Source organism: Ptychodera flava, chromosome 16 (genome assembly GCF_041260155.1).
Source record: "Ptychodera flava strain L36383 chromosome 16, AS_Pfla_20210202, whole genome shotgun sequence".
Taxonomy (NCBI): domain Eukaryota; kingdom Metazoa; phylum Hemichordata; class Enteropneusta; family Ptychoderidae; genus Ptychodera; species Ptychodera flava.
Window position 1 is genome coordinate 28,784,974 of NC_091943.1, and position 27,607 is coordinate 28,812,580.

General features: G+C 37.5%; 1 protein-coding gene across 1 annotated transcript; it reads left to right on the forward strand.

Annotated features, from left to right (window-relative positions):
• Positions 1 to 5,933: 5,933 nt before the first annotated feature.
• LOC139113970 (toll-like receptor 6) lies at positions 5,934 to 27,501 on the forward strand. The gene is made up of 2 exons (XM_070675444.1): positions 5,934 to 6,192; positions 27,386 to 27,501. Exons 1-2 carry the CDS (start codon positions 5,934 to 5,936, stop codon positions 27,499 to 27,501), a joined length of 375 nt encoding a protein of 124 aa, XP_070531545.1.
• Positions 27,502 to 27,607: the final 106 nt, after the last annotated feature.

A 27,607-nucleotide genomic window follows, 5' to 3' on the forward strand; every position in this document is an offset into this window, starting at 1 on the left:
GTGAGGACTCCAACCTTTAAAACTGTATTGTCTCCCTATGCACGATTTTGATTCTTTCTTTTGTTTTCCCTTTCGATTGTGCGATGTTGTTTTTCTTCCGCAGAGCGCGATATTAATAGCGAAAACAATTGTTTTTATCAAGTCCACACGGCCGAACATGCAGTCGCTGTTTCCTCAAGCTGAGCTGCAAGTTGTACGTATTTTTGCTGTGTTGATTAGGCAAATAAAACATACTGCATACAGTCACCGAAGCATCGCCATACACATAGCTGTTGTGCCGTGTCTTGTACAGTATCATGACATTGGCAATTATTAAAACAAATAAACATTTACTGCAAGGAGTATTTTTGAAAATAACATGTCGGGAAGGACGGTATGCGAGGACTTGAAACACACTCAATTTTTATACCACGGGCATATAGGAAGAAATTAAATATTACCTGTAACCGTAACTTCAAAGATGCATCAGTTATGGAAAATTCTTGGAAATGTACGAATATATTTTACCTTTTGTAAGTTTTATATTGAAATACTCACGGGAATTAAAATTTCCTCCCTGCTTATTGTTGACATTTTTGCAACCGACTCTGTCCATATAAATTGTTTGTCAAATATTGTACGATATCATTCCTGTTTGTTAAATTTATTTAATTTTACATATAACATCGTCTAGAAAAATGATTTCAAAACCTTACATCTCAATATCTCGGCTATAGCATGTATAGAGACGCGTTGTAATCAAGTACAAATGAAAGATATACGATCACCGGCCCAACTCAAATCATATTGAAAAACCGAAATAATTTCTACATTTGGTGAAGCCAGTTATGAGAAACGGATTTCTTTTAAAACGTTCAGAACTATACCAAGAAAATTAAAAGTAAGTTCTGATAATCGGGTACAGTGGAAATCGGAAAGTTCCGCCCTGTTTAGGCCTACATCATGCCATTCTAATCACCTATAAATGATTTAGGCCTATTGTAATTTAGCATAATATATATCACATTGATAAATCATGGTTTATATATTTCAATTACAAAGGTTCGACGTTTTCTTCAAAAAAGGAATCGTTCGGAATCACATTGAAGTTTTCTAAACACAATGTTTAGGACACAATTTTAAAAAGACGGCTCTGTTAAAATTGAGTAGCCTAAGCTCAAAAATGCTGCCTCGATGCGTATAGCCTAGCTGTGGGTCCATAGCTGTGGTGTTTTCAGACGGGATTGCTGCCTTTTACGGGCTGGTTTTGACTTTTACTATTTTAACCCCGCCACCACAAAATCGTAAAAGTCAAAACCAGCCTAAAGTTTAAAAGGCAGGAATCCGGTCAGAAAACACCACAGTGGATCGACCCACAGCTACGTATAGCCATGGGTTTCATAGACTCAGGCAGATAGGCGTGGAGGTCGAGGCCCCCACCATTGCTGTGCCCTATGATGTAAACCGTGTCGGGCCGATTTATATGATAGAGCTCGGGTATTAATAACACCTTTTAGCTCTACGCACAGGCACCACCGTAGTTGATAGCGCTTTTAGTGCCCTTTTCTACAACACTAAAAGCGCTATCAACTACGATGGTGCTAGTGGCTCTACGAGAGTCTACATGGCAGGGCTGGGGCTGTCGACAGCCCGCTGGCTTCCAGTATGGAGCGCCCAGTTCCGCCGCCGATGACAATCGATTTTTAATCCGAAATCGTGGTCGACCTCTGTTTTCGAGCACGCCCAACTATTCTAGATACGCGATATGCTGAGCTGCGCTTTAAAACTTACACAAAGCCGGCTTTCCTCTCTCTATCCGAGGAGACCGACCAAATCACAGCCGCCATTGTGATGTGCAATGATTTCTGGGTAGGGTTCAAATGCAGGTCAAATAATGAGTTCAGATAATAAAGTAGGTCAAATAATTGAAAGCCAAGCTAAGTCATAATAATGTCGTAATCATGACCAAATAATCGCATAATAATGGCTAGTAATGACACAAAAATGACCCAATCACCAAATAATGAAATAATAATGATGAGATAAGTTCCAAATCAAGACATAAATACTAAATAATAGCAAAACAACCGAATTAACATAATAAATTCATAATAATGTCAAGATAATATCAAGATAATGTCGTAATCATGACCAAATAATCGCGTAATAAAGACCAAATAATGACATAAAAATGACCAAATCACCTAATAATGGCAAAATAATGATGAAATAAGTTCCAAATCAAGACATCAATGCCGAATAATGGCAAAAGAACCGAATTAACATAATAAATTCATAATAATGCCAAGGTAATATCAAGATAATGTCGTAATCATGACCAAATAATCGCATAAGAAAGACCAAATAATGACATAAAAATGACCAAATCACCAAATAATGGAATAATAATGATGAAATAAGTTCCAAATCAAGTTATCAATGCCGAATAATTGAATTAACATAATAAATTTGTAATAATGTCAAGGTAATGTCGTAATCATGACCAAATAATTGCATAGTAAAGACCAAATAATGACGTAAAAATGACCAAATCACCGAATAATGGCAAAATAATGATGACATAAGTTCCAAATCAAGACATCAATGCTGAATAATGGCAAAAGAACCGAATTAACGTTATAAATTCATAATAATGTCAAGATAATATCAAGATAATGTCGTAATCATGACCAAATAATCGCGTAATAAAGACCAAATAATGACGTAAAAATGACCAAATCACCTAATAATGGCAAAATAATGATGAAATAAGTTCCAAATCAAGACATCAATGCCGAATAATGGCAAAAGAACCGAATTAACATAATAATTGATAATAATTTCAAGGTAATGTCGTAATAATCACCAAATAATCGCATAATAAAGACCAAATAATGACATAAAAATGACCAAATCACCTAATAATGGCAAAATAATGATGAAATAAGTTCCAAATCAAGACATCAATGCCGAATAATTGAAAAAGAACCGAATTAACATGATAAATTCGTAATAATGTCAAGATAATGTCGTAATAATCACCAAAATAATCGCATAATAAAGACCAAATAATAACGTAAAAATGACCAAATCACCAAATAATGGCATAATAATGATGAGATAAGTTTAAATAAAGATTTCAAGATAATTTTGGCGGTGTTCTCACCCCATAGTATGACCCCATATACAAGAGCTCCATTATATTTTGTGATTGTTTTTATCTCTGTGCAAATCATAATTTACGTTTTAGCTCTAAAGTTACCTAGTTTACAATATTATTCATATTCACGACATGTAAATAATGTATTTGTGGTCAGTCACGTGGTTCAACTCGACCAATTACACAATGACTATATACTTAGTATTCCGCTGCGATCTTGCTTTGAGTATTAGATAGTGAATACAGAGATTCAAGAATAGCCGATCTTGAGGTTTATTATGGTACCTAGCTTCTATAACGGAACTTTAAATTTGCAGCCAATACATCGGTTTGAATACGGTATCTTAATTTATACTCACGCGATTACGCTATGATTGCTCAGAAGCAAGAGCTTCAGCTATGCATGACGTCTGAAATCGACAAAGTATGACCAAAATGTGTGTTTTTATTCTGCGTCGCCACTCTGATGTTGGGCAAGTGATCATGCTCGAAAGCACTTTGGACCTTAGACCACATAGGAAATATATACGGTATAATTCTGACTTGCTATTTATTTATGTCTGAAAATGTTTTGACGAGTAATCGTACCAAAAGTCCATGAAACCATTCAAATTATAACTTTAGGGACCGTTCAGTTTTTACGCCTGGGGTGGGGGGCGGCAAAATCTTGTTGCCGGTTTTCAAAAAATATAGACCCCCCTGCATTTTTTGTGAAAAAGATGACCCCCCCCCTTAGTCAGACGAAAACATTTGATGGACCCCCCCCCCCCCCCCGGCTGAAAAATAACCAAAACCTATATGTCAAATTTACGGTTTGGATTTGAACTCTGGTACGCGGCGCACTTTATCCATGTAGCAGAGATGCCAGTGCACAAACTTCTCAGCCACATCCATGCAAATGTCTGTTAATTAGGACAACTGTAAGGCAATTTTTAACTTCATTTCCATAGACAACTTATGTCCATCACACTGTTATGCAAATTCCCCTTTTTGTCTCAGTGCTACCATTCAGGGTCGCGAGCATGTAAATGGTCTTTCAAAGATGAGATAGGCACTTAACCAGATACTACTGTAATATGAGTTGGCCGCCGAGGGCAGCCCGCTGCTTATTGTAGTGGGTTTGCAAGTCCGGACCTGCAGGTAAAGAGGGTTATGGGCCACACGTCGATCATGGCCATTGCATGAAGTAAACCTATTTATTGTAGTGGGCCGCCGAAGCCCACCGGTAAAGAGGGTCGATCATGGCCATTGCATGAATTAAACCTAATTGGAGAGGGGCACCAAAGGCGTCTGCCCGTTAAGAGGGTCATGGGCCATTACATAAAGTCAATTTATTGTAGTGGGCCGCCAAAGGCGGCCCGCCGGTAAAGAGGGTCGATCTTGGCCATGGCATAAAGTGAATTTATTGTAGGTATTATGTTTTTGAAAATGTGGTGACCCCCCCCTTTCCTACCAGTGAAAAAGCGATGACCCCCCTTTGCGGATTCCAAAATTACGATGAACCCCCCCCCGTCGTAAAAAACTGAACGGTCCCTTAGCTGACGTGAAAATGCTAAATGTCTCACATTACTACTGTTTGAATGTATCTCAGTACTTTCATCAACTCTGCCCGAGTCCTTCCTATTATCACTACTAGGCAAAGTTCATTAAATATGCAATTACCAAGTGCTAAACGTCTTTCACTATACTGTTACACTATTATGTCATCAGCATACACAGCAAAGTTCATGTATTTTGGTAAAGGCCTTCCAGTCTGATGTTCCTATTTGGTCATTGAGTATGCAAATTGGTGATCAAAGAATGCTTAACGACTCTCATTAATGTTATATCATGGTATCTTCAATGTACCTAGCAAGTAACGTGCACTTTTGTCAAGTCAATCCAGATGTATATCCCCAATTAGAAAAACGTATTGAATATGCAAATGGGTGCAAATGGGTCCATTTTACCTTGAAATTTGCCATGTGGTTCCTTTTAGCATCTGTTAGAAGAATCATAAGATATGATAGCGTCATTCTGAAAATATCAGATTTCTACTATAATTACGTAAATTACAATTAATAAATTAAGCACATCCACCTAATATTACTCAGTTATTGCCATTCGCAAACAAAATCTATGCATCAAATTTTATTCCGCTACGATGAGCTAATCTTGAGATATCGCGCTGACATACATACAGACAGACTTCGCTACGACATTAGCTGTCGAGTTCATACACGTGAACTAAAACTTCGTAGCTTTACTAAGCTACAGTCAAAAATGTGCTTCGCTTCCAACGAACAGCATAACTTGAACAGCACGGTATTGACCCGCAATTTCCTCGGAATCGATCATAATATTCATGACTTTTAGTGATCACCTGACTGGACAAAATGTTAGATTATATCAGAAGTTTTTCTCACATGAAGTATTAGATCTTGTAAGTGGCTAGTCAAAATGTAATATTTTTTCGCGTTCCCAGATTTTATATTTTTTACAGATTCTGATGATATTTCTTCTTCGTTCCCAACAATAACACTTTCTTTACATCTAACTGTAACACGAATGCTTGTTTTCACAATCGCAGCATGCTTACGAAATATTACCACGAAAGCATGTTTTGACCACCTACCTACTCCATAGGTCTCACTGCCGATACTCCAAAGTGAGCTTGCCTGTCGAAAGTTGTGAGGTAAATTTAGTTATACATTCGTTTCTTCCGTGATTTCCTTTTCAACTGATTGCTTACATTGCAGCTAATTCGGCAGAGGGGAATGTTACGACGGAAGAAGTTGCCATAACAGTTAACAATATGCCTGGTTGTGATGTCGTTCATGATGCTGGAGCAAGTGAGTCAAAAACCACGGTTTTCTTCTCCTATAGCAACAAAGACAGAGACTGGGTAGAAGATGCTATAGAGAAGCTGGAGTCTGGTGGCAACATAACCTGCCTGTACGATGTCAGAGATTTCATTGCAGGTGTCACCATCATGGATAACATTTTATCCTGCATAATGAAGGCTGATCAAATTGTCCTTGTACTGTCATCAGATTCTGCAAATAGCCCATGGTGTAGGTACGAAGTACAGCTTACTTTAAGCGAACTTCAGGCGAGAGAGCGAAAGGTGGCCATTCCTGTACATTTAAGGGGTGACGTCGTCCCAGACCTTATCTGTCATTTGACTTACCTTGACGTCAAGGACTCGCGATTTTGGGAGAAATTCATGGATTCGTTGTTATCAGGTAACTTTCACTGTTCCCTTATTAGGAAATGTTTGCTAACATTTTTATCAAAAGTCAACGTCCACAGAACAACCGCAACGTATTCTTCACTAACTCTTCGCTCAGCAGTAACAGCATTTATCAACTTCATATAAGTTTCACGGGTTAACACCCTTCTGCTGGGGTCTGTTATTTCGTTATTTACAGAAATAGTCTTTCACTTCATTACTGCTATCACTCAATCGCCGGACTTTTAAAATGGTCCAATGTCATAGTAAAGCCCAAAATAAATCGGTAATCATCATGCCAGGTTTAGGCAAGCCACTTTCTAGTCTATTAGTGTCAAAATGTCGTATTATTTGGTCTCGAAAATTTGATGTAAGCTGAAACGTGGCTTCAATTGCTCCCTTAAGTAAATGTATAAAGGGTTGTAAAAGCCAGCTAATAACAACATAAACACAAAGAACAAACGGATTACTTAGTTTCCTGTGTCCGAATGCTGAAATGTGGTGTTTTCCGCTTTCCAAGATTGATTTCATTTAATTTCGCATGACATTCACGTACTGCCAGGACAAAAATATCAGGGAATTTTGTCAAAAGTAAAACCTTAAAGGTAGAGATCTTGCGGCCGGAAAGCAATTTGGCCTTTACTGTTTAATGTGTGTTCTCTTATTAACGCATACTACAGCGAACGAATGTACAATTTTAAAAGTAAATAAAACCGTCGTACTTCAACTACACACTAATGAAGTGCAAATATTTAACATAAAATATTCTTCATCAGATGGCTCGAGTTCTCCAGAAGGTATACTGTGTGCGCAGAGATCTTACACAGCACACCAGAAGGTAATTTTACAACATCTTCCATTAGTCCAACACCATACTTCGGTTAGTTGCCAGGCCGCTGAGGCATAATTATAAGGAGTTACAAAGGATGTAATTTTATCTGACTGCAAACGTTCATACAGCGCCACCTGTGGTGGAGGTCAAGAGGTCATCCCCCAAGCTGGCCCACTCTTGCCCCAGACGGTCCTCCAATTAGCAAGACTGTCATTCTTTCTACGTATACTTTTACTAGGAGATCACTTACAATTTAGGATTTCAGTGTTTTGTGTCATGGCTTGAGTGCATCACTTGGACTGTCCGGTGTTCACTCGAAAACGTGCTTGGCCTGAATGAACTCTACACTATCTTCATCCTCCCTCGTAGGGATTTCCTCTTCAGGCGTCCCTCATGTGGCTATGGCGTGTGAAGGTTTGTTCAAGATCGTACGAGAAGGAGATGGGAGATAGCGTCACACTTTTAATTAATTACTGGTTGAGATTTCAATGAGAACAATCGAGAACGGGATATTCCATGGTGTGATCTTGTTTAATCTTAAAAAACAATCAAAGACTTGGGGAAATTTCTACGTGATGAACATTGTATGATAATATTGAAGTTATGGGAGTTTAGAAGTGTATGTAACTTTGTAGTGAATGTACACTGATGTCTTACACTAGTGACGTGGAACATCACGTTTGTTGTCTCATAATAAAGATCTAAGGTAGTGCAGACAACCAACATCTTTTCATGTCAGGTTCAGTTACTAAAAGCATCACTATCCCGACTGGTACCTTAACTCGTAATTCCCCTAACTACGTACGCAATTCGACGTATTTTAAGTGATTTCGTTAGCATTGTAGTATTTTAGATATTTATGTTAGTGTGTTGTTGGATCTGTAATTTTCAATGCACACGAATTTATCATGACACTTCATGCTAACTTGTAAAATAAAATCACGATTTATGCATATTTTAACCACACTACCTTACAATCATTGTGACTCCTTTTATGTCAAGAAAATTGCAATTGTCAGCTATCGCTATGCTCCATAACTGGCTTTGACCAGCGAGGATGTTTGTTATTAAAAAGGTGGGAGAGTGTAACGCCCCCTTGCAGAGATTTTATCTCCAGACGTCCCTCATATGGCCATTTGGTTCAAGATCGTACGAGAAGGAGATATGAGATATAGCGTCACTCTTGTAATTAATTATGGGTAAAGATTTCAATGAGAACAATCGAGAACGGGATATTCCATGGTGTGATCTTGTTTAATCTTTGAAAAATATAATCAAAGACTGAAGGGAAATGTCCTCGAGATGAACAGTGAATAATAATGATAATATTGTAGTTATGCAAGTTTAGAAATGTTTGTAACTCTGTAGTGTAGACTGATGACTTAGACTTGACACTTTGAACGTCACGGTTGCGATTTCGTAATAAAGATCTAAAGTGGTTCAGACAATCTACATCTTGGTGGATAGCTTCAGTGACTGAGAGCATTACGATCCAGACAAGTACTACAGCTCGTATTCCGCTTACAATGAGCGCAATAATATCACCCTTAAATGACTGATTAGAAATATGGGAAAATACTTACACTACCCTACTTGAAGCTATATAATCGCCTAAAAAAGAAAATTATCCGATTGATTATATCTTTTTTCTGATTTTCATGCGCACTCAAATTCCTTTATCGTCAACTGAACAACCCCCATATTTTCAAACCAAGTAAACACTGTTCTTGCCTTTTTGGTTTTTTGCTTCAAAAATAACGGCCTTCCAATCACTATTAACAATATTTGTTTTGAACTTCCTCGCCCTGGGTACTCTACACGTTCAGTCGAACATTGCAATTACTAAGTGTATTCTCAGAACAAGGCTTATAGTCACTCAACATAACATTAAAGGGACAAAGTCGGCCATTTTTCATGAATTTTGTTTGATACGAAATACTATTTATATTGTTTGACATGTTGAAAGATACTGAATGAATGGGTGACCATGCATATATTCGACCCCGGTTTTAGACAAATTAAATGAAACCATCGCGAAAATGAATTAATGGTCATGACCATTAATTCATTTTCGCGATGGTTTCATGTATCGTGTCTAAAACCTAGGTCGAATACATGCATGGTCACCCATTCATTCAGTATCTTTCAACATGTCAAACAATATAAATAGTGTCTCGTATCAAACAAAATTCATGAAAAAATGGCCGACTTTGTCCCTTTAAGTATGTAGCAATCAAGCATTGGAAATCTCTACCATCTTCATTAAACACGATTGGAACTAATTTGAGATAATTAGATCTTTAAAATCTGCAAATGTAAGCTCATCTGCTTTTCGTTTTACGTTACACACTTGTTTTATGAGTAATTTGTAATATTGAGACATTCAGTTATAGGGCACCTAACATTTTTGAAAAATTTGAAAAATAATAGATCCAATTAAAGTGTGCACTTGTTGGGAATCGTTTTCGTTGCCCTTCAGTTATTTTCTCAATTCATTATGTTTTGTTGTCCAAAACAGGATATTAGGACCACATACTAATCCCACTACAACAGCTTTATCTGGCCTAAAATTTCATTTTGTCAGATGAAGTCATGCAACAGCAGAATTTCACTCCGTTTCCTTCTTCTGGCTTTTCCTTCTTATGGCTTTGTTTTAGAGCCACATATATTTATTACAGCAGAAAATCCTCTGCACAAAATTTCAAGTGATGGCATGCAACAGCAGCCTGAGTATTGCTGCTTCTTTTCTTTGTTCCTTGCGACAGGTATGGCTCCTAGCAATGGTAGTGGTCTTCATTAGCAGACGGCTAACACAGTCTGTCCAAGATCATTATCAGCAACTTCTACAACAGCGACCGGGAACACAGCCTATTCATTCACAATCAAGGCAGGCAACTATAGAGACATCTCAACAAAAACATGCACATATGAAGAAAATTATCCATGACCTGAATCGTTTGATTGAAAGGCCGATCAGCATTCATGCTGACGTCACTTTATTTAAGTAACAATTCACTTTATCTAAAAATATCTACAAAATGTGGTTAAAGCAGTCTTAGGGCTCTCGAGCTCATCCACAGGTAAAACAGTTTATATCTTTAGGGTAAAACGATGCATGTACTGCATTGTGGACACGCAAACGTGGTCTCTGTAAATATTCTCGTAGGAACTCCTTGAATTTCTCTTTGTACCACAGATGGGTTTACGTCAATAACATCAGTAGAGATTTTTTCAAATTCCTGATGGACCTCATACGCCAGAGACATATTGCCCGACATCGGTTTACACCTGTATCGCTCTCCTTTGTAGAGATTTTATCTCAAAGTGTCTTTATGTTTCTCTCCTCAGTTGGCAAGAAATGCCAGTGCTAGTGATCCGTTAGTGTTCCTGTTTGACCGAATAGACCGAGGACCTGATTTTTTGATTGATGTTTTGCTTTTGTTGTTTGTTTTGATGAAGGTTTATTGAGATAGAAAGAGCCTTGTATTTTTTCACAGATGTTGCTATTGCTGCGGTCTAGTGCTATGGTGACCCAAAGCCTTCGACCATGGTATCAGGATACACCAAACAAAATTACATTATTCCTATCAACGTCCACCACCTTCAAGTTCTTAAAACATCCGCACCTCTGGGATAAATTAAAGATATCTTATCAATTTTTATGCTATTCTTTATTTTAATAGTAGCTGAACTGTGAGTTTGTAATTAGAATTATTATAAGTGATTTCATTTGCATTTTAGTGAGTATTTTAGATTATGTCAATTCATTATTGGATCTGTAATTTCATTGTACAAGATTTCTCATAAGGCTTCGCGTATTTTAACCACACTGCCTTAAATCTATTGTGGATCCTTTCATTCCAAGAAAATTGCAATTGTCTAGCTATCGCTATGCTCCGTCACTCGCTTCGACCAGCGAGGACGCCTGTTATTAAAAAGGGCACAGGAGAGTTTAGCGCCCTCCTTCGAAAAGATTTTCTCTCGAATCGTCCGTCAAGTGGCAAAAGCGCCTTCGAGGGTTGGTTCAAGGTCGTACGAGAAGGAGTTAAAAGATACCGTCACTCTTTTAGTGATTTATTGATAAAGATTCCAATGAGAACAATCGAGAACGGGATATATCATAGTGTGATCTTGTTTAGTCTTAAGAAGTAAAAAAAGACTGGCGGGAAATTTCCATGTGATGAGCATTGTGTAATGATGATAATTTTGTAGATATGTTACTTAAAGGTATACAGTCACCTGTGATTTCAATATGCCCATAAATGGTTAAAAGGGCGTTCCTTGGTATTCAAATGCCCATGTGAGGGCGCTGTTTTAAAAAAGCGGCCACCGCTTAAAATCTGTGATTCGTTAGATTTACTCTTTCCATGGTTACTGTGGCAAAATTGGAACAGGTGACAGTATACCTTTAAGAAAAGTATATAACTTTGTGGAGAATGTATATCAGAATTTGAGACGCGGAACGCGACATTGCAATCTTATAATAAATGTCTAAAGTGGTGCTACTATATAGTAACATCTTGGTGTATCAGCTTCAGTTACTGAATGCATTATGATACAGACTGGTACCTCAACTCGTATTCCCTAACAACGAGCGCTATACACCGAATGAGCTTGGTAATTGCAGGCACTATTGATGTCTACGGGTTACTCTGATTCATACCTGTCAAGCACTAGCACAGTACGTTTCAAAGTTTATGCTCAGTAAATACCACGACTCAGGCGGAACTTTTACCGTGACAGAGTGGCACAAGACCATATCATGGGAATCATAATCTACAGTCTCTCTACAACACTTCCCATTACGCTTGATGCTGCTATGATTGCAGCCCATTACAGGTTCCTGTCGGATATTGCCGGATGCAGCTTGTTCATTTGCAACACTTTGCTGTCATGTTTACAACCCTTTATTTATCCACATTGTTGTATACGGCTTGCTTTTTCTTCTCCCTCATTTTGGGCCGGCTGCTTTATTTTTCCGCTGGTGGGAGGATGTATTTGCAAGGCAGCGCCACTAAAATGATTCTCAATGTTTTAGATCTTGCTGCCACTTAACAACAGTTTTTTGTCGCATTTGTCTCTATATTCGTGTTCATTGTAGCAGTTGCTAATTTTGCACAGTGATCAGTTGTATTATCCGGCTAATTAGGTCTCTTGCAACCACTTTACTGAGACTCAACTGATTTTTTTATCTGCCTAGTTTCCTTTGTTTCAACTAAGGCATGGCTGTTTGACGAATGGGTACACAACACATGAAGGCAGCTAGCTCCAACATCACTGGACGCAGAGTAATTTGCAACTGCTGCAGCATCTGCAAGGGCTACAGGACAACAATAAACAACATCCTCTTTATAAAGTGTCCATTGGAATGTCGTTTTCTGTCTTTCTTCTAGGCCAATACAGTTTGCCTTCTAGATCAATATGAAGCTCTTCTTTTTGTTCATAGACTTCCAAGTTATAGCAATGACTGTTCTATCTTAAAGTGTACAAATGATTTTGCCTGATGTTTTATTTAAGTTGTTACGGTAGAAATTACCACACACACTCAGTGAATACGAGAAGCGCACTGTTGAGTTGGATAGTAACCAAAATTATTTAAAAGAAGCTAAAATACTCACAAATAATTGAAAATTATGCAAAAGTTACCCTACTTGGTCGAGAGCTTTGAGTATTAACCAGTCCTTTTGAGAAAAAGTCCTCGGAGTGTGGTTTCAATCAAACAGTCCAGTTTTTAGTGCGACGTCGCATTCAGTACACAGTCCACATCTATGTGTTGACGTTTGCAATAGCGTTTTTTCCTCTTCCTCCTTTACTTACTGAAGAAACAATCATTGACTGTCCTGCAATATCTGCGTTATTTCTGTAAACTCTAGTAACGTTCTCTATACATTCCGTTGTGCAGCATACGTTCAGGTCAGACAGGCTTGTACAGCAATCCCAGTCAGACAGGCGAGCTCCTTTCAGATATTGTGCAGTCTCCTCATGTATTTTGACAACGTGTCTATATATGTTCGATGTACACCTGGTCGGCAGCAACGTTAAAATGTCCACCGTATAAAATTTATATAAACTCTTGGAACACAATAGGTGACGACATATTATAAAGCTCTCGAGCTAAGCTATTAATCTCTCTCGACCAAGCTTACAGAAATGAATATGGAGCATCGCAACAAAGTTCATTTACTTATTTAAAATATGTTTTAATGACCTTTCCAAAGGACTTAGGCATTGTCACATCTAATTACATTAATTCATCACCTTTCATTGGTAAGTTAGACCTTTAAGTAACTATAAAATATTATTTCAGACACTTGTCTTTATAGACAACATAGACAACATGCTCAATTTGCAACAACCATTAGATAAGTTTATTTGTTGTTTGCCAGTCCTCAAAATCTGGTGTGTGTATTATATGTTACTTCGATCACAACTAAATCGTCCATGTTTCATTTTGTTCTCCTAATTTTCATTTATTGTCCAGTAAATACACTGAACAACAATATAGTTAGCCAGAATCAAATGTTGCCAATTTCCAGGCAGCCGCAAATGTATTTGAGCGGACTTCTATCTTTATGGCAGTGGCTGTTCTGTTTTTTCACATGAGAGTACAAATGATTTCTTTAAATTTCTTGATGTTTGTGTACTATATGCTACTTTGATCACTACTCAAATATTAATTTCTCATTTCGCTCTCTCGAAAAGTTCAATTAATGTCGACTCAGTTTTTAGAAGAATTGGAGAGTCTCACTGCCGAAAGCGAGGAGAGTCAATTCTGTAAGTATACTGGTGGGTGTTTATCCCATAACATCCTATGACACATTGATAAAGAACTGGTGGTACGCCGTCTGTTAATTTGTCACCTTTTCTAGCTATAGGATGGATTCTCCAGCAATCATGGTAGGCGGGTGAGTGGCAAACATAGAACAAATAAGTAAAGAAAGACTTTCGTCATTCGGATAAACTTTTACCGAGCGTAATTATCCAACGTGGCGACTGTGAGATTAATGCCTTTTTCTTTTAGCATTCTTATCACCAGATTATTTTTCTAAGATGTACTCCCTATTAAGCAAAATAAAATTCGAGATCACATACCGTGACGAAATTTCAATGTACTCAAAAGCTGTTGTTTGTGATATCGTTCATTTACAGAAAGAAGCAAAGCGTCACATGGCAGAGATCGCTAGCTCATACGCCGTCAACCAGTGCAACAACCGAATCGGATTTTTAGTGACAGGTCAAAGACACGCACCGCATAGGGAGTATGTCTATGCCAGATAGTTGAAATACGATTGAGTTAGACAAAAATTGGGTTATTTCACAGTAAATCTCATCGGTTTTTCAAATACAGAAACACGCATGAAAGATAGCATTTCTGTCAGCAGTCTTGAATTCCGTTTGTATACTATGGATAGAAGAGCAGTTCTCGGTAAATATTACTCTCGAATTTTGATTGATTTCGATAAATTTCAAATCTGTATTAAAGTTTCACTTTAATCAGACGTAAACTTGTAATACAAATGCTCACCTATTATTGTGAAAATTCGCTGCGACCAGATTATACATCTGCTAAAAATCTGTCGTTCGCCTACATCGTCGTGTAGATATAAAATTACCAAAATAGACTAATTTTAACCATTATTTTGTACATTCAAATGTAGCTACTTCAAAACGTAGAAATTATCAACCGTTTCATTCGCTTACGAAAGCCGGGCATAAGCAAAGATATTATGGTTGGAATATTTTGTTGTTAAATTATTGTAAATATAATACATAGAAAAGTTTCAGGTCAAATACTACTTTATTTTGATTAATTAACCTCTCTTTTCTCCAAAGGTATTATAAGATAGCTGTAAATTTGTTGTACTGAATAACGTGAAGCTGTTCCTTTCGAATTCGATCAATTTTGTATAGATACATGACGGGACAGTTTTGTAATCTTTTGGTCGAAACATTACCTTCTGTAAAACTTTGCGACTGACAGTTTTTAAATATCTTTTGTCGGTAGCAAGGGATGACTCCATTCAAACTTATTTAAAATGGTGGTGAAATTTTCGTGTAATTTATGTTAACTTCTCGCTTTTTTGCGACGATTTCTTCTCTGAAATTCTCTCTCTGGTTTCGAATTTCACTTCGCATTCCTGATTTTTTCAGTGAATATCTTCCAATTTTGCCAAAACATCTCATTTTATGTAAATATCCAAATGAAGCTTTCAAATTTGTTCTAGTGATGATGAAATTAACGAATTATTCTCTGAAACCACGTGGTTAGTAGCTTCGAAAGGTCAAGCAATGACAACAGATACGTCTAGTATGACAACAAAACGGTCTTCAAAAAAACGTTGATACGTACGAGATTCCAGTGTGAGCCTTTCTGTTCGGTAGAACTGATAATGAACGAATAATAAGTTTAAGACAGAGGTAAACTTAATATGGATATTGTCTGAAATCGTACCAGCACTTGAAAGGTACGACGACGACATGGTCTAAACACGAGCATTACAAGGGCCTATCCAAGCATGAATATATAATTAAAAGAATTCCAAAAAGAAAATATAGTACTGGCAATCATCAAAGATCCTGCAAATATCATAAATCACTGATGAACTCTTAGTTAACTCCTCTAATGGCTCTGTGACCAGAGTGCTAACAATTTTAAATGATTTAAGGCCCTCTACACATCTATTCCCTATGATTAGGGCAGCCTTAAGGAGCTCAAGTGTTCTCTTGACCGCTGCTTGGCTGAATTAGTTCTAACTTTAAATCGTTTCACCTTTAACACTGAATTTTACACCCAAGTTGGCGGTGTTGCCATGGATACACATCCCCCGATGCTGCAAAGAATCCCTTCCCCTTTCACAATGTTTACACGCTCGCCATATTTGCTCCCATCAGAAGGACTTTGAGCACCAGTTAGGGACGTCGGCAAAAAAATAATCCACCGGTTCCCCCAGGCCGAAGAAACTGCAGACCAGTCCCCGGACCAGTCCCATAGTACTTGATTCACTGCAAGGAGTTATCCTTGCTCTGTAGTTGACAAAGATGCTCTAACACTCAGAGTCGACAGTATTTTATTTACTTTATACCTGAATTCAGAAATTTGCTGAAAAGTCGTGATAACGGCAGCCCATACTATTTCTTTAAAACTATGGTGGCTACTACCCGTTTGCGTAGCACCTTACAGAGAATAACGGGGTTTTTTTTGGCGTGAAGTGAATAAAATACTAGTCGATTCAGAGGGCAGTTGAGAAGCACATATAGGGATACGTTTTGGGTTCAAGAATGCCAATTTGGAACGAAAACAAGCTGTTGACCTAGGCTGACAGCAATATGTAGTAGTAGGTTCAAAAGTCACAAAAACTAAAAAATATTAAAGGCATGGCATAAATTACGGACATATAAACATTTCAGTAAAAATTACATGATAAAAATTTTCATGAAAAATTGCATGAAAAAATATTAGAGTTACGAAATGAAAACATGAAGCTATGATATAAAAACTACAGTAACTTCTGCAGTCTCATTCAGCCACCGTATTATGAGACAACGCTGAAGTCGAACTGGCAAAATTTACACAACCTGCCAATTGGGCTTGCTGCCGGCTTAAACTGAACGTGCTGGAATGTCACTTAAATAACTTCACTGGTTGCATTTGGATACGACAGTACAATATCTTCTTCGCCTTTGATCTGTCACTATGCCGACAAAAAATAATCTATTATAGACAATATCAGAGCCTGTCAATATGTGCGTACTGTTCCAATTAATTACTCTGTCACCCTTTGTGGATGTGTGTGAAAAAAGGGTTCCACATGACCTGTCAGAACCAGGTATTGACCAGTCTGGCAACTTACACAAAGTTTTGGTTTCATGTCTCTGCTGGAGAGTAGTGCAAGCTATTGTGTGCATACAATAGGCATAAAGTTCCAAACATTCAGTACCAGACGAGAGGGGCACTGCAATCTAGATCTCAACCCGCTCATACTAAACACACAATGTTCTATTGACACAACAATGTGGATGTGCAAACGTTTTTGTTAGACTTGATTTTGGGTTACTTTTAGTAAAATATTGAACTATTATGACACTTCAAATTAGCAGCATTTTTTCCAAGTTTTGCCTTCAACCTACAGTATTTTCAACTCCCCCTAACCCCATGAATGTATTTCAAGCGTCTCTAAAATGTCCCCTCCCAGACAGAGGTATCGGTCAACGCAGTCTCAGCATTGTGAAAATGTTCGTTGAATAAGGGACGTGGTAGATACAGTATTTTAGGCCGAAAGTATATTTGCGACCACGTCAAGTAAGTATGAGAGAACGGTTGAATGTAGGGGCTACGCTGTAACAAGGGAAAGGTAAACACACCAGGCCCAGCGTGCACTGCGATAAAGGTGAGATTTCCTCGTTGACGCCATAGCCATAAAGTTGGTCGTTTGACGCAATTGTAATGTTAAATAACAGTTTTTACTGATAATTGATCAAGTCACGTCGTCAAGAACAAAAACTGCATCGATTGAGGTCGTTTGGCAGACTACTTTGTGCATGATCATGAATGCCCAGATACTTCACGATAATGAGGTCAGCTCCACCAGAGAAGGTGACCAAGACTCAGAGAGAGAGACTGGTAAGCTATATGTGTAACACAATCGCCTGTTTCTAAAATTCCGCTCTGCCCTACGCGCCCCAGACCAAAGGGGACCCTGAGATCTGGCTGTTGTTGTTTGTATTGTTGTTTATGTTTACATATTAGTCGTGTTGTTGTTGACCAATAAAATTTAACGAACATGACTATTGTGTTGTTGTTGTTTCAAACCACGGTTGTAGGGACCGTGTACAAACGTAATGTAGATGCCATAATGGACGCTATCATTATTTGACCCTGTGCATGCAACTCGCTCCCACCGCACACTCTCTTCATATACTTACACTTATGAAGAGAGTGTGCGTTGGGAGCGGGTTGCATTGGGTCAAATAATGATAGCGTCCTTATACTGTTTCTTATGACATCTACATTACGTTTAAACACGGTCCCTATAGCGTTAACCATGGTTTGAAACAACAACACAATCATTATGTTCGTAATTTTATTGGTCAACAACAACACGACTAATATAAGCATAAATAAACACCAATACAAACAACAACAACCATATCTCTGAGTCCCCTTTGCAACATGTGTGTACTAATATACGCACGAGAAGAATATTCTCAAGCGTATATACACTCGTCTATAGGGCGCGTAGGCCTAGAGCGGAATTTTAGAAAAATGGCAACTGTGATATTTGAAGGATCATGTCGATCCCGTGACCAAAACTTACTGAACAAAAACTACAGGAAGATATGTAGTGATCAAAGATTCAGAAGGCCTATCAGTTGTTGACAGCTATTAATCTATACACCGATTGGGCAGGGAAAGGGAAAGCGAAGACAATGTGGTGATCGATGGCCTTTCACCTACTCTAGGATTTGATATATAAGGCCAAAAGACACAATTATACATAATAATGGGGGAGGGCGATAATCATTTACGGCCGTAGTGGGAGGAATTTAGAGGGTCATTCAAAAAATCAAAAGCTGAGAGAATGTTCCTTAAATTCGTTGGCATTGAAAGCGGAGGCAACTCATATGTTTTTCATTCACCATAGTGTCGAGTAAACAATTAAGCCACAAAATATCTTGGCGGTTTATAGGGATTGCTGTGAATTTCACATCGAATGGATTCACTTTATGTTTGGGAACTAGCAGCATTTATACAACGTCCTGAGATATTGGAACTTCTGTTCCTGGTCAACTAGTTCAGGTCTGCATCACATTTCTCAGGAAATGTCAGCACTAATGTAGCTGTAGCATTGTTACGGTGCATTTGTATTTAAAATGTGAGGCCGACATAAGCTGTATGACTTCTGAGCTCAACCAGAAACCGACGTGACAACATCTATTTCTAGTTGAACTCAGAGATAATGGTTCTGATCTGTATCACATCTTAAACATGCAATTATACCATAATTATGCTTATGCTACATAATATGGATAATTTATAGCAAGCAAATTTTAATTGCAGTACATTGCTATTGCACGTGCTTAACATAATAGTGATCGAGGAATTCATTCTTGGGTAAATTCACGATCGGCCTACTCTGAATCTTTTTTCTCACAATGTAGTAAATTCCTTGGTTGCTTTGATCTTGCACTTGTAGTTTTAATGATGCAACTGTCCCCAGAATGAAAAAATTATCCAAAGTATCAATTAATCAGGCTTTCATATCCAGGAACATAATATAGTAAACTCTAACATACATCACTTACCGACAGCGTATTTTTTATGAGACGTAAGAAATTACCATGTGTCTAACACTCTCATGAGATTCCTAAGAGATGTCCAATATCTATACTTTTCTTAATAATGTGATTGATTTTGAGTATGTTTTTAACAATTTGACAATAACAAAGTGAATATAACGACAGTTCCTTCGATGCCTACGTGACAAACATGTTAAACAAGCCTACTGAGTTGGTCTTTATATGTAAATGCATTTCTTAGGCTCGGGGATACTGAGACAGAAATTTTCAAGAATTAGGATGAATTCTTCAGACTTCCAGCTTAAAGTGACAAGTCCCTAAATACAAACTTTGCATTGCCATAAGGTTCTCTCGGCATGGGATAGCTCGTTAGTATTAAAAGACAATAAATCTTGGTCGTGAAACCTACCCTTTTAGCTTTCCAGGAAATACAACTGGAGATTAACAGGGGCTAGATCAACTATGCTAGACCCTCCACTCAGCCGAAAAAATATTGGCTTGAGCTGATACTTGACGGACGTCAACTCCCCCTAGCCCAATTAAAGAAAAATTAAACGCGTATTGCAATGGTCGACGCTACCTTTTTACGACGCGCGTATAAATATTTTGCAGTGGTTATCGTGATGCCGTCATGCTTTGTTGCACCGATTCCACATCTTTTCTGTTGAGTTTTCTTCATTTTATTATTTGCAAATTCATTAGCGGGCTTCTTGGATCTGTAAGGCTTCGTTCACAAAAATGGTTAGGGGGCTGGAGGAATTTATGGAGATTCGAAAATTTTTTGGGTAGTAGAGGGGGAACTTGAAAATTTTTTGGCTCCCTTTTACGTTTTACATTTCCCAGGTTTTTGTAGGTAATTCAATGAAAAATGAATATCATTTTTATGTCATCCAATTGTTGTAATGTTTATAATAGTTCAACAAAATCTAGAACCATTTTGTCACATATCATGACTTTTATCTTGAAAAAATCTAAACATGTGTAATTTTTCGTAAAAAATCAAACCTGAAACCAGTAACAGGGCAGAAACCACAACTGTTGATGATTTTTGCAACATTTCTGTGCAATATATCAACTACAGTTTTTTGCTGTTTCCCTACATCATCCTCAACCACATAATATTCAGTTTGTCGACAAATATACAAATATGTATTAGGTAATAATTTAATGAAAGTCCAGACTGACAGTCAGTTGTCAGTGATACAAATGCATGGTAAACATACATAGGCTGTGATAGCAAGCTGAATACTGAACAGTTCAACATGCTGTAGGGAGTAGAACAAGAACACAGTTGTATAAACTGAATACTCCTGCGGGCAGTGTCACTATCAGGTACCGCCTTGATACTGCAGCGTCACTGTCACTGTATATCCTAGAGATAGCTCTAACTCTGATGCACATGGTAGTTGAAGAGGCGTTTAGGTCAAATGACACTCATGACAGTGAGACATACTTGTACACAAGACCAGGCCAGAGAGCATGGAAGACCAGGAGACTTTAAAATTTATCGGGGATTTTTGAATTCTGGCATATGAGAATAATCAAAAATTAAAGAAAAAAGATCTACTAGGGCCACCATGCTTGATTTTCTTAATTTTCTCATTCTCATCATAAAATAATAAAAAGTAAAACTTTGAACAGTAAAGCCTAAATGAAAAAATATGTGACTAAATGGAATTATTTATTTTTTAATCACTTTGCCATTATTACACCCACAATTTCAGAGATGAAAACACCTGTTTGCTAGAAATTTTAACCTTAAAGTATTGTCAATTTGAATTTAGTAGCATCTAATTCATATATGCCTTGTACTTTTGAAACAAATGTTTGGTGGGTCACTGTGCTCAGTTTTTTTACAATATGACAATTAGCCAGAATTCACTTTTTGCCCACTCTCTCATGACCGCCATTTTGTGTGCTCTTCAGCTGAAGCAATTGACCTGTCCAGAGTTGGATTGATTCAAATTGGCTTTGAATGATAAATCCAAAAAGTTCACTGATGAGTTAAAAATTAAATAATTTAAGAACTTGCCTTAGGAATATGACTTTACAAACCTGCCAATAACAGTCAGTGCTGAACATCTGCGACCGGAACGGCGCGATACGTGTTTATTTATATTTTTTTGCGCGCACATCCTTTACTGATTTACAGGCTTGTGATATTTGGGGGAGCTTGATAAATTTTGATCATATAAAGGGGGATTGGAATTTTTTTAGGGAATTGAGGGGGATCTGAAAGAAAATAAGATTTCAATCGCGATTCTTCCAGCGCCCCCCCCCCCCAATCGTTATTTATGAACGCAGCGTATAAAGCAGCGTAGTAAGTCTTGACTTGAGTAGATCCATATCCGGCTTGGTAATGACTCCCGCAGAAGAGCGCCCAAAATGGCAATTATGAGAGAGTATGCAATTTGTGAATTCCTTGCTCTATTTTGCCAAACAGTGAGAAATTGAACTCGGTGATCTGCCAAATAATCTTTTTGATCGTACAAGACAAGACCTATAGAATTTATAAAGGTTTCAATTTTTTTTAGTTATGAATCTTTACTGTTTAAAGTTTTACTTTGTTTTATTTTGCGATGAGAATGTGAACGTTTCATTCACTGCCAGCGAATGGCTTGTTATATTGATTTTCAGCGATTTTCGTGAATAACGGTTACTTTTAAGCATCATTTTGTAGAAAATCAAGCAAAGCGACCCCGTATTTTTCTTCAATTTTCGATTATCCAATATACAGGATTTCAAAAACCTGATTCAAAGTATGGCAATAGTTTCAATTATTCTAAACGTATATCCTTAAGCCTGATCCTGTCCTTTAGCCTAAGTCGGAGAATGCAGTTAAATACTGTCAACTCGTCGAGGTGGATTTAGCACTCGATCAAAAGTTGGCGTCCAGTGTTTAAACCTTTTAATGCATAGCGAGGAGAGTTAGCTTTTTGTGAGATGGTTTACTTACGTTCGATAAACCAACTTCTGGAACATTACTAAAATATAGCTTCTCCATAGACAGGACGGTTCTAATGCCTATATCTAATTCTATGGCTTCTCAAACAATACACACAGTTTACACAACAAGTACTTTTTCGCCGGTAGCACTATTAAAGCCCCAATAGCTGCGAATTTTATGCATTATTTTCATAATTTTATTTTCAAACCAAAGTTGGTTCGTGTAAATGTGCTAACTGAAGGACATGTATAGAAGTATCACTGCTCGCTGATTTGGACCATGCCTACGCGTTTTAAGTGGTTAAACTACAAACGGGTGCCACACTCATAAAATTGCGCCTCGCAGAAAAGTACAAAAAATGCAGTATTTCCTGCACATGCACATCGTGATCATAAAAGAAACAAGTTATTTGCTATTTACTTGGATGCACAACACACGATGGCCAACATCTTGTTGTTGTAATCATTATTTTCACTGTCACATGATTGGATTTTGAAAATGGCGAGAAATCTAAAATGATGTCGAAACATTTGAATTTACATGCCACTTTCGACACTTATGACAGTGGTATACACTTTTTCAGTGTTTTATGGGTCTTATTCAAAGAAAACTCTTGGAAAACGAGGGATATTTTGAGATCGCTTTATTACACATTTGCAGCTAGTGGGACTTTAAATTTGTACCTGTGTTTGTTGCACCATAAATCAACAAATGTTCGTTCATGCACATACGACACACTGAAGAGGTTTTCGCCCATAAGCAACGTTTTGCTCAGTCTCTCTTTCATAGTAGGCCACCCAGTCTTTTAGACATTGTCCATATCGTCAACGAGAAGCTCTACAAAATGTGTCGATCTTTGTAAAATAATAAAAAGCAAGTAAAACGTATCTTTGTTAGTTAATACCTTGTTAATTCCTTACCAAGCATCGATCGTGATTGGCAAGGTTGATCTTTTTGGTTAGTCCGATTGGTGTCGACCAAGTTGACTGTAGGCCGATTTGACTTTGAGCCGAGACTACGGGGAGAAGCATTTAATTTCTGTTGGGTGCAGGATTTTTGGAGCTTTTAGGCACGTAATGGAGAAAACAAGGTAATTTGATCATGTTCTAGATTGAGCAAAAGTTGATCCGACAGAGAGAATTAACAAAAAAACAATAGTAGCAAGTGTGCTGAAATCAGCAAACTGGGAAATTCGATTCTCTCGTATTCTCTGGAGGATCGTTATACGCGACGGTCTAGCGAAGTATTGGCTTCAATGGCGCGAGCGCCTCACCATCATTCGACAGTCTGTTGAACTTTATTCCTGAAATTTACTCTGTCTTGATATCTATCAGTCGACAGACTTTAGTCTACTTTGAACCTTGCTGCAGTTATGAAGCCAACAACTTCCTCCGGCGATTCCCCACCATTGGAAATCGCCAGGAAGTCGTGGGCTACGGAACTGCTGTGAATCATATAAGAATTAGTAAGCAGTCTTGAGTGTTATCATTGTAACCATGCTTCTATGCCAGCACTTTCACTTTGCAGGCAGAAACCAGTTCCTTTATTTAATTCCACTGCCAATACTCTGGAGTTTGGCAGCACAGCTCAAACGCGAAAACGTCCTTAGCCCCACTAAAAAAATATTTCTTAATTTGTTTTTGGAGTTTAGGTAGAACGAGCTGTTTAACCTGATTAGTCTGTTTAGTTGAATGGATGAGTGGCGCTGATTTACAGAAAAGTATGGGATTAAAGGTTTCAGAACAAGCGACCTAGCGGCCGATATAGCTCCGCTGTGTTTATGTAGAGAATAACTATTTTTGACACATGTTGATGAAGAAGGTGGAAATCTTTGATAGCTCAATGCAGTGGCCAGAAAAAAGTGGCTAAAATAGCTGCAAAAATACACAATTGAAGATTTCATCATACTTTGAATATATCACATCGGATCATCCCTAAGAACATGTCAACCAAAGCTATCTGATGAGTAGTTTTTTGAGAATAAAATTTTCTGACCAAAAATGGCAACAATTGCCCCCAAAAATAAAAATTGCAGATTTCATCATAATTTCAATAAATATCATTTAGTTCATCTATAGAAAACTGTATACCAAATTTCAAAGCTATGAGTAGTTTTGGAAATACACATTTTTTGACCAAAAATGGCAAAAATTGCCCCCAAAATACAAAATTACAGATTTCATCAGAAATTCAATACATATTACTTAGCTCATCTGTAGAAACCTGTATACCAAATTTCAAAGCTATCAGACCAGTACTTTTTGAGAAACACATTTTTTGACCAAAAATGGCAAAAATTGCCCCAAAATTACAAATTGCAGATTTCATCATAATTTCAATAAATATCATTAAGGTGATCTGTAGGAACCTGTATACCAAATTGCAAAGCTATCAGATGAGTAGTTGTGGAAATACACATTTTTTGACCAAAAATGGAAAAAATTGCCCCAAAAATACAAAATTGCAGATTTCATCATAATTTCAGTAAATATCATTTAGTTCATCTGTAGGAACCTGTATACCAAATTTCAAAGCTATCAGATGAGCAGTTTTGGAAATACACACTTTTTGACCAAAAATGGCAAAAATTGCCCCAAAAATACAAAATTACAGATTTCATCAGAAATTCAATATAAATTACTTAGTTCATCTGTAGAAAGCTGTATACCAAATTTCAAAAATATCTCACCAGTTCTTTTTTAGAAATACATTCTTTGACCAAAAATGGCCAAAATTGCTTTTAAAATGCAAATTTGCATATTTCTGCACAATTTGAACAAATCTGAAAATCAAAGTGAGACTTGAGTGGACACCGTGGGTCATCAGTGTATTAGGGAGATGTGTAGATATTTCATGGATAGTGTTTGACCATTGCACATTAAATAAGGAATTGTGTGTTAACACAAATCCAGTTTGTAAGTCCACGGAGCTAGGCCGCCTGCAGAACAACATGTCCCAAAGTCACTTTGCATTGCTGACGTAGACATCTTATTACTGGCTATCTAACTACTCATCTGCTGACGTAGACACCTTAGCATCCGCTATCTTGCTACCAATCTTTCTTGCGCACGGCACTTGACCTAATCCTTGCTGCAAGCTTCTGGTCCAAGTTCATTCATTCTAGGCCATCAGGCTGTCTGCCAAGCTATCGCACCACCAACCCCATCTCCTCCTTGGTTCCACTAGTCTGCTTCCCACTGTGGGCCGTCCATTGCATGTACTCCCACTCAAGAAGGTGGTCTCCACCGGCCCGGTGGAACCACTTTCACTTTCGGCTTTCCAAAGGTCTGCAATCACAACTTTGCAACCCAAACCTTTGCCCAGGAAGCAGACTGGCGGAGACCCCTCACCCAATCTTTGAGTTATTTTGTGCTTAGTTTTGAAGTGGTTTTTGCCTAGATTTTACTTTCGTAGTTTTGCTTGACATTGTATTTTCCGTAGTTAGGTTATCACTGCTTTGTATTTGTCCACTGTTGCTTATTAAATTCCTTGAACACCATATCCTGTGTAGCGGTGTGTGCTTACAAATTATTTTTGTGAGTTAAGCGTACTTATAAGTGCGTCTAGCTCTTAGTTTGGTAATTATTTAATTATGGAACAGCATATGTTCATCAGACAGGCGATCATTAAATGTGCACACTAATTTAGAATGTAAGGCTTAGATTTCTATAGAAAAACTGGATATACAAAAAATTTTGAATTTGTTTGGATGCATTATTGATTCACTTGAAATCATCATCGTACCGGTAGACAGCGAGCCTCATTGTGCTCAAGTTTGTGGGAATAATCTGACATAGAATGTAATTTAAAAAGAGGATTTTCATTGATAAATAGCATAGAGAGTAGTAGTCTCTCTGTACAGACTGTAAGTAGTGACAAAGAAATGTCAATACTGTCATACACAAATTATAGAGTAGGTATTCAATGTGAATAAGAAATCTACAGGCTTACTGACCATTTTCAAAACTGAGAACAAAGTGTACTGAGAAGTGGAGAACTGTATCGCACATGACAATTTGTGTAAACATTTATTATTCTCAGTCTTTGGCGCAAAACATCACTTAACAGTGGTGAGAAAGGGGATGACTAAATTTATGACCGATAGTCTACTAATGATAAATGAACATGCATTTCTGCTTATTGGAAATGAGTGTTATTTGTATTGAAAATTATTTTTTTTCCATTCAAATGTCACATTTATGCATGTGAATTGAAGGCTGCAAATATTGGCTTATGATCACTGAAATAAGATTCAAGTACATGACCTTCAATAGGATCAATATTGGTGTAGATGTGATCAAGGCATGAATTATAATCAGTTGTTGGAGAGTGTATCAGCTGTTTGTAATCATATGTTTCTGTCATTAACTGTAATAGTTTCTGTTTTCTGACAGAATTGTCTTGCATATCTACATTAAAATCACCGATTATGACAATGGGGTCATTGGGATGAAGTTTAAGATGCAGGTTGAAAATTGCCTTTTCAAAAGTTGAAATTACAGTATTTGGATTACAATATGTACCAATAATTTGCAAGATACCAATAGGTGTTTGATACTTTGATAGTGTGAATTCAATGCCACCATAATCAATGCTTTGTGGTGTTTCAAAATAGCCATGTCTGGAGTAAATAACAGTGCCATGTGCTGATCTCTGATTTCCTGATGATGACCCATCATGTCTGTAAGTTACATAGCCTGGTAAGTCATAACTGGAACTATCATTTGGAGACAGTTTTGACTCTGTACAAATGATCACATCTGCAGCTGTTAAACTGTAATCACATGCAACATCTTCATAATGGGCATGTAATGATCTCACATTTTGATGCGCAACTACAAAATAGGTCTCATTGTATTTGTAGGGAAATTGTAAATTTGGTTGTAACATTGCTTCAGTGCGTAAACGATTCATTTCTGTTTGAACATCACTGCTGACTGTTATATTTTTTGGATGCAGATTCAGAATATGAAGACCTTCTAGATGAGTTACACGACTCAGTGCAACATAATGTAGATGATACTGTTTTTGTTTGGCAGATCTACAACAACCTGTTGGAGTGTGTCACCTTGTGAACGATGTATTGTTTTTGCACTAGCTGGACGAATAGCAAATTGTTTTCGTAAGACTTCAGCATTTTTATAACGACCTACTTTGAACTGTCTTGATATTTTTTGTATT

Excerpts from the sequence above, each read along its gene's own strand:
- LOC139113970 (XM_070675444.1), top strand. The coding sequence starts at position 5,934 with ATGCCTGGTTGTGATGTCGTTCATGATGCTGGAGCAAGTGAGTCAAAA. Across the intron at positions 6,193-27,385 it reads TTCTGCAAATAGCCCATGGT|ATTCAGAATATGAAGACCTT; the intron begins GTAGGTACGAAG and ends TTTTGGATGCAG.